This window comes from Thamnophis sirtalis, unplaced genomic scaffold (assembly GCF_051295495.1).
Source record: "Thamnophis sirtalis isolate CommonGarterSnake01/CBP01778 unplaced genomic scaffold, rThaSir2_p1.2 scaffold_6, whole genome shotgun sequence".
NCBI lineage: Eukaryota > Metazoa > Chordata > Lepidosauria > Squamata > Natricidae > Thamnophis > Thamnophis sirtalis.
In genome coordinates, this window is record NW_028261386.1 from 84,234,600 (window position 1) to 84,250,403 (window position 15,804).

Consider the following 15,804-nt stretch of genomic DNA (forward strand, 5'->3'; position numbering starts at 1 on the left):
CAAAGCGGTTTCAGTGCTGTAACCGGGTCTGAAGCCTGACTGGAAGGGGTCGAGATAGTTTGCTTCCTCCAAGGACCGCTGGAGCTGAAAGGCCACCACCTTCTCAACAACCTTCCCAAGAAAGGGAAGGTTGGAGACTGGACGATAGTTATTAAGGACAGCTGGATCCAAAGATGGCTTCTTTAGGAGGGGTCTCACCACCGCCGCTTTCAGTGCGGCGGGGAAGTTCCCCTCCCGAAGAGAGGCGGTCACGACCGCCTGGATCCAGCCTCGTGTCACCTCACTGCTGCTGGTAACCAGCCATGAGGGACACGGGTCCAGTACGCAAGTGGAGGCTGTGAAGATTTATGATCTTCACAGCCATTTCCAACCACCAGTCATTAACAATCCTATGAAACTGATGTCATAAATTTGGTGCGGTCCCACGACATTTCATTCTAGGATCATGTCACTTAGTGACAGAATTGCCAGTCCTAGAGACTTCTGGTGGGCGGGGCCTGACAGGGAGTTGTTATTTTTAACAGCTCTCAAATCTTGGCGTTGTTAAACTGTTTAAACAGCAATCCATCACGCTGTTTAGCAGTTTGTTTACTCTCTCTTCAGGCCTAGAAGAGAGAGGTGAGAAGCTATGCATTGGAAGCCCTCTAACTAACCCTCTCAGCCTAAATTCTGGGAGGAAGGGGGCGGCACCGGCAGCATAGCAGCTCCGCGCCAGGAATCATTCTGCCTTTTGTTGCAGAATGAAGGTCTTTGCTCATCCTCAGCACAAATGATTTACTGCGGACTTCAAGCCGAGCTGAACCAATATTAGTGAACTTCTAATTGTATGTATAAACCCTTAGCTCCATTTGTAAAGAATTCCTTGTGATAATTACTTGCTGAAAGTTCTACAAAAATGGCACCGAGCTGTATAGGAGCTGTGTAGGAGGGGCGAGATTCTGATAGCACTCTTGCGAAGCCTAGAAGTGATTTATTACCAAGAAGTGATTTATTATCAAACTAAACAGCAATTGCTGTATAATTGGACTGCCTGGACTTTTTAATGGACTAAAGAAGATTAAACTTGAGATGGCTTCTAAGCAAAAATTTTCTCCTCCTCCTCCCCCCGAGTCGAAAAGTGCCGGGACCTCCCCAGCGCCCTCTACTAAATTACAGTCATCACTTCCTCCTACTTCTGCAGGGGACCCCTTGACAAGGGAAATTCTTGCAGAAAGAATTAATTGATGCGTTAAAAAATTGATGCTGATACAATGGAAGCAAAAATTAAGGAAGAGATAGCTGCTTCTAACAAACAGATGTCTGAAGAACTTATGACATGTAATCAAGCAATTAGAGGGGACTTTCTGATGGCTCTGAATTCTCTATCAGGCTATACACTCAGACTTGAAGAAAAGTTAGAAGACCTTAGTGACTCTAATACGAACCTGGTAATGAAGCTGGATGTGGTCCAACAAAAGGTCAGTGATGCAGAAAATGAAATCATAATGTTACAGTATAGACAAATGGAATTTGCTTTAAGGATAAGGGGCCTCCCCGAAAAAAACACAAGAGAACCTGAAACAGATTCTCTCTGAAGCCTTCGACCTGATAGTGGGAAAGTCAGGAGGGAATTTTGACTGGCAAATCGAAAAGGTTTACCGTGTTAACTCCTTGGTAGCAAGACAAAAACAATTACCAAGAGATATAGTGGTGTATTTTGCCACTAGAGATATGAGGAACACGATATTACAGGAGTCCTACAAAACTAAGCTTCAAATTGGGAGTCAGGAGGTGACTGTCTTGAAGGAGATACCACCTAAAATGCTGAGATCTAGGAAAGACTATGCCTTTTTAGTTGAAGAGCTTAAAAATCGCCAGACACAGTTTAGATGGGATGCGCCAGCCAGCATTGCATTTAGGTACCTTGGAAAAAGACATCGCCTCAATTCAGAATGGAAGGCCCAAGATTTCTACAGCAACATATTGAAGGCTGGACACCCCCCTCCCTCCAGATCTAGAGAAAGAGAACAAGAAGGACATGATGGAAAGCAAACCACTCAAGTATTAACAAGGGGGGGATCAACTTGTTCTCTCAGAGGTACAAGAAGCTAAGGAACAAAGACAAGCCCGCGTGGTTACTAGACGAATGGAACAGGAATTAAAAAAGCAACAAGCACAAGCCACCGTTCAGGAGTCTACAGGCGGTACTTCAGAAGCAGTGGGAGGAGCCAGGCCAAAGGTTAAATTCCAAGATGTTCAGATGGCTCTTAAAAAGCTTCAGAGGGCTAAATATGGCAACTAAGTTTCTAACTTGGAATGTCAATGGTTTAAATTCCACACAGAAAAGGAAGAAAATAAACCACTATCTTAAACAATTTAAGAATGATATAATTTGTTTGCAAGAAACTCGTATTAGATCAACTGATCAAAAATACCTGATTAATACAAGACTTGGACAACACTTTATAGCTTCTGCCACTGAGAAGAAAAATGGTATAGTTATATACTTAAGGAAGGATTTGAAAGCTGAATTTATTGAAGCAGACCCCAAGGAAGATATATTGCAATAGATTTGGTTTTAGAAGGGAAAAAGACACTACTATTGGGAATATATGCTCCCAATCAACAAGATAAATTTTACAAAATGCTTCATGCTAAGTTAGTACATTGGGACTATAGATCCTGTATCTTACTGGGTGACTGGAATGGCGTCATGGATACCAAGAAAGACAAGAAGGCTCTCCGCCAAAATACCCAAAAGCGAGCGAAATTACCTAAGTCCTTTTTTGATATGATAGATGATTTTGAATTGAGAGATATCTGGCGAGAAAGGAATGCAGAAGAATATGACTTTACCTTTTTCTCTGATAGACATCAATCCCTTTTCTAGGATCGACTTTATATTAATAACCAACGATTTGTTTTCTAGGGTGAAGAAGATGAAGATATGCTCCAGAGCCTTATCAGATCATAATCCAGTCTGGATGGAGTTGGGGGTGGGGACTTGAGCAAGAAGGTCTTGGAGACTGAATGAAAATTTATTTAGATATGAGAAAAACAATGAATGTAAAAAGTTGTTAAAATAATATTTTGTTTTTAATATGAATAAGAGTATTTATTATTTATTTATTTATTTATTTGTTTGTTTATTTATTTATTTATTTGTTTATTTATTTATTTATTTATTTATTTATTTATTTATTTATTTATTTATTTATTTATTTATTTATTTATTTGTCTTGTATGCCGCCCACTCCCGGAGGACTCCGGGTGGCTCACAAAAGACAAGGGAAAGGGGGAAACGAGACAAAGACAACATATTAAAAACAAAACCAACATTCACAATTTCCGTGGAGGTAGATGTTTCTCAGACCCCCCAGCCTGCTGGAACAGCCAGGACTTGGTAGCTTTGCGGAAGGCCGGGAGGGTAGTAAGGGTCCGGATCTCGACAGGGAGCTCGTTCCAGAGGGCTGGAGCTCTTCAAGGGCAGTCCCATGTAGAGCGCATTACAATAATCCAGTCTTGAGGTCACAAGGGTATGGGTGACTGTCTGAAGGGCCTCCCGATCCAGGTAGGGTCGCAATTGGTGCACCAGGCGAACCTGGGCAAAGGTCCCCCTGGTCACAGCCGACAGATGGTGTTCTAAAGTCAGCTGTGGGTCCAGGAGGACTCCCAAATTGCGAACCCTCTCTGAGGGGCGTATAATTTCACCCCCCAGCCTGAGAGATGGAATAGTTAGCCAATCTTTGGGAGGGAACATCAGAAGCCACTCGGTCTTGTCTGGATTGAGTGCCAACTTGTTTGCTCCCATCCAGACTCTAATAGCCTCCAGGCACTGGCACATCACTTCTACTGCTTTGCTGAGTTGGCACGGGGCAGACAGATACAACTGCGTATCGTCTGCATATTGGTGATACTTAATCCCGTGCCGGCGTATGATCTCACCCAGCGGCTTCATGTAGATGTTAAATAGGAGGGGGGGCAGGACCGAACCCTGCGGCACCCCATACTTGAGGGGCCTTGGGGTCGATCTCTGCCCTCCGACCAACACCGACTGCGACCTGTCCGAGAGGTAGGAGGAGAACCACCGTAAAACGGTGCCTCCCATCCCCACCTCTCGCAACCGTCGCAGAAGGATACCATGGTCGATGGTATTGAAGGCTGCTGAGAGGTCAAAAAGCACAAGGATAGAGGGGTGACCCCTATCCCTGGCCCGCCAGATATCATCGATCAGCGCGACCAAAGCAGTTTCCGTGCTGTAACCAGGCCTGAAACCCGACTGAAAAGAGTCTAGATAATCGGCTTCATCCAAGGACCGTTGGAGTTGCGAGGCCACCACTTTCTCAACAACCTTCCCTACAAAGGGAAGGTTGGAGACTGGAGGATAGTTGCTCAAAATGGTTGGGTCCAGCGACGGTTTCTTCAGGAGGGGTCTCACCACCGCATCCTTTAGGAGGGGTGGGAAGATTCCCTCCTGGAGAGAGGCGTTCACAATCATCTGGATCCAGCTGCGGGTCACCTCCCTGCTGGTCGAGACCAGCCAGGAGGGACACGGGTCCAGTATACAAGTGGAGGCACTCACCGCTCCCATGGCCTTGTCCACTTCATCAGGAGAAGCCCGTTGAAACTCAATCCATAAAGCATGCTCAAGACCCTCCCCCGGTACCTCGGCTGGTATCGTGCAATTGGAGTCCAGCTCTGTCCGAATCCAAGTGACTTTATCCGTCAAATACTGAACAAATTCCTCAGCTCTACCTTGTAGAGGGTCACCCGCATCCCTCCCTTTCAAGAGGGAGCGGGTTATTCTAAACAAGGCGGCTGGGCGCGATTCGGCAGATGCAATAAGGGCGGCAAAATGCGAACATTTTGCCGCCCGTATTGCCACGAGATAGGCTCTAATAAAGGCTCTCATCAGTGCTCGGTCTGACTCAGATTTATTGGTCCTCCAGCAGCGCTCTAGGCGTCTCTTTTGGCGCTTCATCTCCCGGGTACATCTATGGAAATGGTATGGGATGCAAGTAAAGCATATATGAGAGAAGTTTTGATAAACATGAATAGACTGCGTAGATGCGAATGGGGAAAAGAGAATTCAACTTGAGAATGAAATTAGGAAGAGAGAGCAGGAGCTAATCTTAAACCCAGGAGACAAAAAGATCAAGGAAACAATCACATTATTAAAAGAGCAATTTAACATGTTGATGTCAGATCATGTGGCTACCAATTTGCTATACGCAAAACACAACACTTTCTGTAATGCAAACAAATCTGGTAGATGGTTAGCATATATGATTAGGAAAAAACAGAAGTCTCGTAACATATCGAAATTACATTTTAAAGGAAAGGAAGTGTATCAACAGGAGGAGATTCAAAAGGTTTTTCGTGAAATTTTTATAGGATTGTATACGAATGATAAAATTCAAAGCTTAGATATAGATAGATATTTGGATAAAGAAAAAATACTCATAGTTAAAGACAAGCAGAGGGAAAGACTGAATCAACCAATAACCTCGGGGGAAATCCTCCAGGCAATTAAACAGCTAAAAGCAGGGAAAGCACCAGGTACAGATGGCTTGACAGCGGCTTACTACAAAAATTTGCAGTTAAAAATGGTAGAACTGCTTAAGGAATTATTTAATAAGATCCAAGTGGAAGGGAAGGTACCCCCATCTTGGAAGACAGCCTTTACATCTTTGATACCCAAAGAAGATCAAGACCCTACTCAACCAAAAAATTATAGACCCATATCATTACTTAACATAGATTATAAAATCTTCACTAAAATACTAGCGAACAGGTTAATGTTGGTTATCCAGCAATTGATTCATAATGATCAAACAGGTTTTATTCAATGGAGACAAATGAGAACTAACGTAAGATTAATCCTTAATACATTAGAATACCTGGGGAAGAACAACCGAATCCCTGCTGCGCTTTTATTTTTAGATGCTGAAAAAGCCTTTGATCGAGTGAATTGGCAATTCCTGCTGAAAATATTGCAAAAAAATGCAAATAGGGGAGCACTTTTTACAATCAATTAAAGCAATATATCAGGAACAAACATCCCAAATCATAGTTAATGGAAGCTTAACAGATTCATTTAAAATCGAGAGAGGCACAAGGCAGGGGTGTCCCTTATCCCCACTATTGTTTATTATAACTTTGGAACTATTGTTGAATAAAATACGGGGTTCAGGGGACCTACAGGGAAGCAGGATTAGGCAGCAAGAATACAGAGTACGGGCCTTTGCGGATGATTTGGTTATAACATTAACCCAACCACAGGAATCTGGTAAGGTCTTAATGAATATGATTAATCAATATGGTCAAGTGTCAGGATTTAAGATAAACCTAGGGAAAACAAAGATATTAGCTATAAATAAGGATACTAAACAAAGGGAAGAACTAGAAGAAATGACAGGATATGAAATAGTTAGAAAGGTCAAGTACTTAGGAGTTTATATTTCAACCTCAAACGGGAAGTTATATAAGCACAATTATGAACCACTGTGGTATAGTATACAGACAGAGATGAAAAAATGGGAGAAATTACAGTTATCTTTGCTGGGAAGAATAGCAGGAGTGAAAATGTATATTCTACCTAAATTTTTATTTCTTTTTCAAACATTACCAATACTTAAAAATGATGCAAATTTGTTAGAATGGCAGAAGGGTATTAATAAATTTGTATGGGTAGGTAAGAAGCCGAGAGTAAAACTTAAAATAATGCAGGATGTGCGTGAAAGAGGAGGCTTGAAATTACCCAATTTAAAACTATATTATGATGCAGTAGTTCTATCTATAATTAGTGATTGGATCAACTTAACAGATGATAGAATACTTAATATTGAAGGGTATGATTTGGTATATGGTTGGCATGCTTATTTGCTATATAAAGGTGGATAAGAATTTTAAAAGTCATATTTTAAGGAATGCTTTACTGCGGGTTTGAAAAAAATATCAATATACACTAAATGATAAGTTACCTATGTGGGCTATCCCTAGACATGCAATAGAAAATATGAATATAGTACAAAAACAGGATATAATTACGTACAGGCAGCTTCTTACTGCAGAAAGAGGTGTACCACAACTGAAATCTTTGGATGTATTAAAAAAGGAAAAGGTAATTCAAACATGGTTTCAGTATGGGTAGTTACAGGCTAGATGGAAAATAGATCAAAAAATTGGCTTTATGCAGGTCGAGGATAATTTACTTAAACAAATTAGAGACCAAAGTCCAATGCATATAAAAAGATTATATAATGCATTAATAGAAATTGACTCTGAAACAGAGCTAGTTAAAGATTGTATGATTAAATGGGCTCAAAATGTTGAAGAACCAATGATGTTGGATACATGGGAAAAGATATGGGTGAGAAATGTAAAATTTACACAGGCCCAAAACTTGAGAGAAAATTTTTATAAGATGTTTTACAGATGGCAGCTAGATCCCCCAAAAATGGCTTCTATGTATTTGAATTTACAACTTAAATGGTGGAGATGTGATTGTACGGACGCTACATATTTTCATATATGGTGGACTTGCAAAAAGGTTAAGGCATTCTGGATAAAAATATGGTGGATTATGCAAAATGTTCTTAAAAAAAGGTTAAAGTTTACCCCCCAGCTATTTTTGTTAGGTATAATTACTGACTGTACAGCTGTAGAGATTAACTTGATTTTGCACTTGATAACTGCAGCTAGATTGTTGGTGGCACAATACTGGAAGAAGGAAGATTTGCCTACTATCCAAGAATGGACATTGAAAGTCACAAATTTAGCAGAGATGGCTAAAATATCTGCATATCTTAAGGACTATTCAAACGAGAGATATAAACGAGACTGGAAAAAATGGATTGACTATATTCAAAATAAATATGGGTCTAGGAAATTTCAGATAGCTTATGATTAAGATCAGAAATGTTACAAATTGTTTATAGTTAGTCGAACAAGGAGGAGCTAAGCTCAATTTAAAGACGTTATTAATTTTCTACTTTCTCTTTAAGTATATTTTAAACTGTTCTTGTTAAAGATTTATACCTTGTATTGGTTCTGGGAAGTCAGGGGGGGGGAAGGTTGGGGGGGTTGGGTGGGAGGGAGGGGAATACACTAGGTTGGAGGAGGGGTGTTGGATTTTTTTTAATTAATTTTTTTAATTTTTAATTTAAAACAAATACAACATCTTTCTTTGCATGCTATAGAAAGTGTATCAGTTGGTTACAAATAGACTTTTGTGCATCTCTTCCACAGTCAACAAACATAATTCATGTTAACTCAAGCATTTTAACTCAAATATTCATACATGTCACCATCATCATATATCCATTTTCATTTGACTATAATTATTATTAAATAATAATAATAATAATAATAATAATAATAATAACAACAACAACAACAACTCCGCCGTTGCCGGTCCCAAGCCCGGATGAGAAAGGAGGAGGGTTGGGGTCAGGTTGGCATCTGGTCCCGTAAAAAAAAACCCGCCAACCCATACAATATGGTGAAAAAAACAAATAAGAATTCCATACCGCATCGGTCGTCGCGCGGGTTAACAAGGGCCGCGGCGGATGTTGGGGTCCCTGGACATCCATCGACAAGTGGGCTACAAGTAGACCAGCCAACAAAACGACAAAAATATAGTGCAGATGAAAACTGTGCCATAATGGCCTGTTACTACAACTCAGAGCCAGAAAAAAGAGGCTATTTAAAGCGAATGTATGAATTATGGAAACAACAATATCCAGATTCAAATGTTAGTGAACAACGACTAGCAGATCAAAGGCGATTTATTATACGGAATAAAGTGTTTAGTGAAGTTGAACTTCAGGAAATTCAGGCAAATTGCAAAACCCAAAAAACAATATCACAAGCGGAAATAACTGATATTCAAGACACAACTAAAGACATTATAGTAGAACTCCCAGAAAAAGCTCTCGGGGAGGAAATAACATCACCACCACTAGAACCAGTTATCACTGAACCAACTGATGAACTAACTCAAAAACAAAAAGAATTGAAGGATAAGATCATGGAGCATTTTCTGCTTAATGAGGAAAAGCAACGTTTACTATCACTAAAAACTGTGCCTAAGAAAATTTTGGCCCCTATCATGAAAATGGTTAATGCAGTGTTTTCAACAATTGAACCGGGATCCATCTTGGAAACAAACCAGTTAATGTACAGCGCAGCTGTAATAGTCACTAATGAACTAGGCATTAAAATTAAAGTACCTAGTCACACAACAGAAAAGGCATTAAAGCCAAAGTGGAAAATCCGTTTAGAACAAAAAATCAAAAAATTAACAGCAGATGCTAGTAACTTAAAGAACATGCATGAGCAACGGCTTAAAAACAACAAAATCATAGATCGGCTAATCAGAAGATATAGATTGGATACAAGAAACATCAATGAAGCTGTAGAGATTGTAAAACAGCAGATAACAGCAACAGCTAGAAAAATTGAAAGATATGAGACACGAATCATCCAATATAAACAAAATCAGCAATTTCGATCAGACCAACGGCGTTTTAATCAAAGTCTTAATGTGAATGGTGACACCAAAAGTGAAAAACCAGAAAAACAGGCCACAGTTGAATTCTGGAAAGAATTGTGGGAAAATGCAAAGGACTACACAAGCAAGCAAAGTGGATACATGACTTTGAGAAAAGCATTGGCAACAAACAAATGCAAGTATTAGAAATAACAACTGAGATGGTCAAAAATCGAGTTAAAAAGGTAAAGAATTGGACATCACCTGGAAAGGACCAATTACATGGTTTCTGGCTCAAATATCTGACCAGTTTACATGCAATATTGGCCAGGCAACTGAATGAACTTTTACAAAAGGGCCAAATTGATGAATGGTTGACAACTGGAAAAACATACTTGATTCAGAAAGATGCAACTAAAGGAACAACACCTGAAAACTACAGACCAATAACATGCTTGCCAGCCAACAACCTTCAAATTACTCACAGGCATTATTGCAGATAACATGATGGATTATTTGGAAACAAACAACATCTTGCCAGTAGAGCAAAAAGGCAACAAAAGAAGGAGCAGGGGCACAAAAGATCAGCTTCTAATTGATAAAATGATATTAGAAAATTGTAAGAACAGAAAAACGAACTTGAATATGGTCTGGATTGATTACAAAAAGGCATTTGACTCACTGCCACATAGTTGGATCATAAAATGCTTAGAAACAACTGGCATTAGCAAAAATATTACATCCTTTACTGAAAAGGCGATGAAACAATGGAGAACTGAGTTGGCAGTAGGGAATGAGATCTACGGAATGGTTAATATCAAGCGAGGAATTTTCCAGGGTGATTCACTTTCACCTCTTCTCTTCATCATCGCAATGATCCCACTATCAGTAATCTTAAAAAAAATGAAATTAGGCTACCAAACAGCCAAAGAAGCTGAAAAAATTTCGCATTTACTATATATGGATGATTTGAAACTCTATGGCAAGTCAGAAATAGAAATCCAATCATTGACAAACAAAGTCCGAGTATTCAGCACTGATATTTCAATGCAGTTTGGCATGGGAAAATGCGCCACTGTATCCATAAAAAGGGGCAAAATCACTGCGTGTGAGGGAAATGAAATGCCCAATGGCCAATTAATTAAATGCAAAGAAAATGAAGCCTACAAATACTTAGGCATTCTGCAGTTGGATAACATCAAGCATGGAGAAGTAAAAACTATTGTCAGGCGAGAGTACACCAACAGAGTTAGGAAAATTTTGAAATCTAAATTGAATGGTGGAAACACAATCAAGGCCATAAATACCTGGGCAATACCAGTTATAAGATACACAGCTGGTATAGTTAACTGGACACAAGCTGATTTGGACCTTTTGGACCGAAAAACCAGGAAACTAATGACAATGCACTACAGTTTACATCCACGTGGTGATACTGATAGACTATATCTGCCCCGAAAATCAGGTGGCAGAGGATTATTACAAGTGAAGCAAACAGTTGAAGAAGAAAAACATGCACTGGCTGATTATTTAAAAGAAAGTCAAGAACATCTATTAATCGAAGTAAAGAACAAAAATCTACTGAAGGCCCAACAGACGAAACAAGAATACAGAAAAGATGTGATAAAATCAAGAATGGAGAGTTGGCAGAACAAAGCACTGCATGGCCAATTTCTGGAAAAAATAAAAGATAAAGTGGACAGTGAACAAACTTGGTTATGGTTAACAACAGGTACATTAAAGAAAGAAACAGAGTCACTAATCCTGGCTGCGCAAGAACAAGCTATCCGCACAAATGCCATTAAGGCCAAAATCGAAAAATCCTCTGATGATGCCAAATGCAGACTTTGCAAAGAAGCTGATGAAACTGTTGATCACATACTCAGCTTCTGTAAAAAAATCGCGCAGACTGATTATAAATTGCGGCACAATTCAGTAGCACAAATGATCCATTGGAATTTGTGCAAAAATTATAATATTAAAACAGCAACAAACTGGTGGGAACATCAGCCTGAAAAAGTCACCGAAAATCAGATGGTCAAGATCTTGTGGGATTTCCGTATACAAACCGACAAAATACTGGCGCATAATACACCAGACATCACACTGGTTGAGAAAAATAAGGTCACAATCATAGACATCGCAATACCAGGTGATAGCAGGGTCGCCGAGAAGGAGCATGAAAAAATAGCAAGATACCAGGACTTAAAAATCGAAATTCAACGACTATGGCACAAACCAGCAGTGGTAATTCCAGTGGTAATGGCACACTGGGTGCTGTTCCAAAAGCACTGGAATTACATTTGAAACAGTTAAAAATTGACAAAATCACCATCAGTCAAATGCAAAAAGCCGCACTGCTTGGATCTGCATGCATATTACGAAAATACGTTACGACGTCCTAGGCCCCTGGGTGGGGCCCGACTAGTAACCAATGCCAAATCCGGCGAAACAACTGGCCGCTGTGATACAATTCTATAATAATAATTATTATTATTGTTTCTTAAACAATACATGCCCACACCAGTGGGGGAAAAAAAAAAAGACAAAAAGAACAGAAAACAAGGCAGGGGAGAAAAAAAAGAAAAGAAAAGGAACACAGGTATATATTATTTAAAAAAAAAGTATATCAGCTGGTTACAACATGTTTTGGTGCATCTCTTCCATTAATTCATATTAATTCAAATATCTTAACTCAAATGTTTACCATATTGACATCATTATACCTCCACTTTTAGTTGACTACAGTTATTTAAATATCCTTCATCCTTAAATATGCCAAAGATTTAATCCATAACCACATGCTGACATTTCATTTACTTGGTTGTAAAATCCTCTATTAACATCAAATCCTCATATCCTGTTTTAGCTGAACATCCATAATATTTAATACCAAAAATTCCATCTTCCATGCAGTATAGTTTATTATCATTCTCCCTTCTTTATGTAATTATATCGTATATTGTAACATTTTCCCCATATTAGTTAACATTTAACTGTATATATTTTATTTTATTTTTTAATAGTGATAATTATTGTGATTAATAACCTTTGTGTATGGTCCAAAAATATTTCCAACCTTCCCTTCTCATATCCAATTATTATTTATCATATCAACTCCACATTATATACATTACTGTTGGATTTTAAGGTAATATGATTGTATATGTATACTGCTATTTTTTCTTTTTATGTATATTGAAATGGAATTATAAATACCATCAACACAAAAGGGAGTTTGCTCAGAAGCCGAAATACACCAAGTGAATTAGAGGAAGAGTGGGAAGTAGAGGAGAGAAGAAAGATAGGAAGAGAGGGACAGGAGAGAGGGTGAGGGGTGGTTGATGAGGAGTATAAGGAGGAGTGGTAAGGGAAGAGAGGAGAAGGAGAAAGGAAGGGGAAGTAGAGTAGAAAAGGATGATGGAGGGAAGAAAGGAGGTAGAGAGGGGGAGAAGAGAGGGGGAAGAAAGTGTCAGATAAGGTATAAATATGGTATATGGAGAGCAGAAGAGCCAATAACTGTTTTTTTTTGGGGGGGGGGTAGTTGATGGCAAGATGAATTGATGTAATTACTTAATAATACAACATGATATTGACTATGTAATAGTATACATGTGATTATATGCTATGAAAATGGAAATTAAAAAAAAATATTTATGGAAGAATTGCCAGTCCTAATCGTGACTGGTAATTGAGGATTACCTGTAGTCCTTAAATTATTTTATTTCATTTCTTTGAAAGTTAAGATTACAATTATTTAGTGAAGACGTCAGTATTATAACAATGCATTCATCATTTCAGAGTGCTAACATAGCCTGCTCTATATTTTCTGTTACTTCCTTCCACAATTGTAAAATATTCTTTAGTTTTCTTGAAATTGTATTTGCTAATCAATCAAGAGGTCTATGCTTTAAAAATTTTTTCCTTTATAAATATTTTTTATTTCCATTTTCATAACACACACTCACATGTATACTATACATAGCCCATATCATATAGTATTAAATAATAATTACATCCGTTCCTCTTGTCAACAATGTCCAGAAAAATAGAAACCCATTATAGCTCTTCTGCTCTCCATACACCTCTTTCTTCTACCACCCTCCAACTTTCTATCTTCCCTCCATCATCCTTTCCTACTCTACTTCCCCTTCCTTTCTACTGCTCCTCTCTCTACAATCCACTCCTCCTTATCCTTCTCATCTTCCCCCCTTACCCTCTCTCCTATCTTTCTCTTCCCATCTTTCTTCTCCCTTCTGTTTCCCACTCCTCCTCTCATTGGTGTATTTCCGCTACATGTCAATATGCTTAACATATCCTAGTTTTAAAGAAAAAATAGTAATAATAATAGTAATGAAAATATAAGAAAAAACAGTATACATGTGGGGTCAAATTACATTAAAATCTAACACGTCTCGTCAAACCTGATATATATCCCACCCCCCCACCCTCCACAACCTCCCCCCCCCCGACTTCCCAGAACCCATACACAGTATAGATTTTTAACAAAAACAGTCTAAAATATATTGGAAAAAAGAATAAGAAATTGATAGCATCTTTACATTGAACTTAGCTCCTCCTTGCTAAACTAACTTTAAACAATTTAAATCATTCCTGATCTTAAGCATAAGCTATCTGGAATTTCTTAGTCCCGTATTTATTTTGTATATAATCCATCCATTTTTTCCAGTCTCGTTTATATCTCTCATTTGAGTGGTCTTTAAGATATGCAGATATTTTAGCCATCTCGGCTAAATTTGTGACTTTCAATGCCCATTCTTGAATTGTAGGCAAGTCTTCCTTCTTCCAGTATTGCGCCACCAACAATCTTGCTGCAGTTATTAAGTGCAAAATCAAGTTAATCTCTACCGCTGTACAGTCAGTAATTATACCTAACAAAAATAACTGAGGAGTAAACTTTATCCTTTTTTAAAGAACATTTTGCATAATCCACCATATTTTTATCCAAAATGCCTTAACCTTTTGGCAAGTCCACCATATATGGAAATATGTAGCATCGAGAGAACCACATCTCCAGCATTTGGGTTGTAAATTATGCTTTGAAATTTTTTGAATGAAGTACTGGAGACCTCATGTAAGGACAGCATCTACCTTGTATTCGTTAGACTGACCCATAATTGAATCAAAAGCTGTTGCACCTCTTTAAACTCTTGGGGAGAAGCCTAAAAACAGCTGAAGTGCTTAAATGAGATCAGAGAGGTGTTGTGCTCATGCAAGATCCAAAGCCTCTCTTCCAAATTATTTGGAAAGTATGGGGAACTTTAATTACAATGTTATTCATCACCAACTCTTGCTACCCATAAAAAGGATTGGTCGCTTTTATGCTCTTTGCTTTAATATTAAATTCTTTACTTTGTGTTGAAGGGTTTTTTTTGTTCATTTAAAAAGCAAATAATTTTTTGTCATTTAAAGTTAGGACATAATAAGATACTATTCCCATAAGCCAGTACTGAATAACTTCATTACCAGACAAGATGAATTTATTTTCGTTATCTCAGTAAATGTTCTTATACTGAATTATTAGATGTTTATCAAACATTATTTTATACTAAATATTAGTTTAAATGTGAGTCTAACAGCTGCTTTTTCAGACACAGCACTTTTTCTAATTTGTCTCCCAAGCCAATATGTCAACTGAAAAGATAATAGGAGTTAATTTAGAAGTATGTTTGGAAATTTGTGAAGTAAAATATCTGATGATCAGAATTCCTAACAAAGCCAAAATAGTAAGAATTGATACATTAAAGACATTGTCAGTAATAAGCAAACTTACTTGTAAATCTTCATACATTTCCAGTACATTTTGCTTCAACTGATTCCTTGCCATGCGTTCTTGCTGCCTATGTTCCAGAACCAGTTCTCGAAAATATCTAAAAGAATTTATTTCCTCTGTTTTACGCATCTCTTGCTGTTGGATAATGGCCTCATTCTTCAGGATAGGCACGGCCTGTGTTTTTCTGAAGGTAAAAAGAGATATCTAATATTGTTTTTATAAGGCATCTTAATTTTGGCGCAGCCTCAAGATCTAGATATATTTCCACATGAACCGGAAACGCTTCAGTTATAAACCCAGTGAAGGCACCATGAGTTTCTAATTGTAGAGGCACCAACAGAAGCCAAGGTAAATACTTAAAATAACTAACAGTAAGAACAGCGGTGTCAAACTCAATTTCATTGAGGGCCACATCAGGTTGTGTTTGATTTCAGGGGGCTGGAGTGGTGTGGCCAGGGTAGGCATGGCCAGTTCAGCATCACTCATGTTGGGGGGCATCTGTGATGGCCCGAGCGATCTACTAGCAAAAACAGTCTCC

General features: G+C 38.5%; 1 protein-coding gene across 2 annotated transcripts in view; it reads right to left on the reverse strand.

The window, feature by feature from the left end:
• The window catches only part of ADGB (androglobin), a 177,463-nt gene that overhangs the window by 44,131 nt on the left and 117,528 nt on the right, over nucleotides 1-15,804 (reverse strand). For both annotated transcript variants that reach the window (XM_087718320.1, XM_087718319.1), the window contains exon 34: nucleotides 15,267-15,450. In XM_087718320.1, the coding sequence (XP_087574446.1) occupies nucleotides 15,267-15,450 (184 nt within the window). The remainder of the gene's footprint in view (nucleotides 1-15,266; nucleotides 15,451-15,804) is intronic.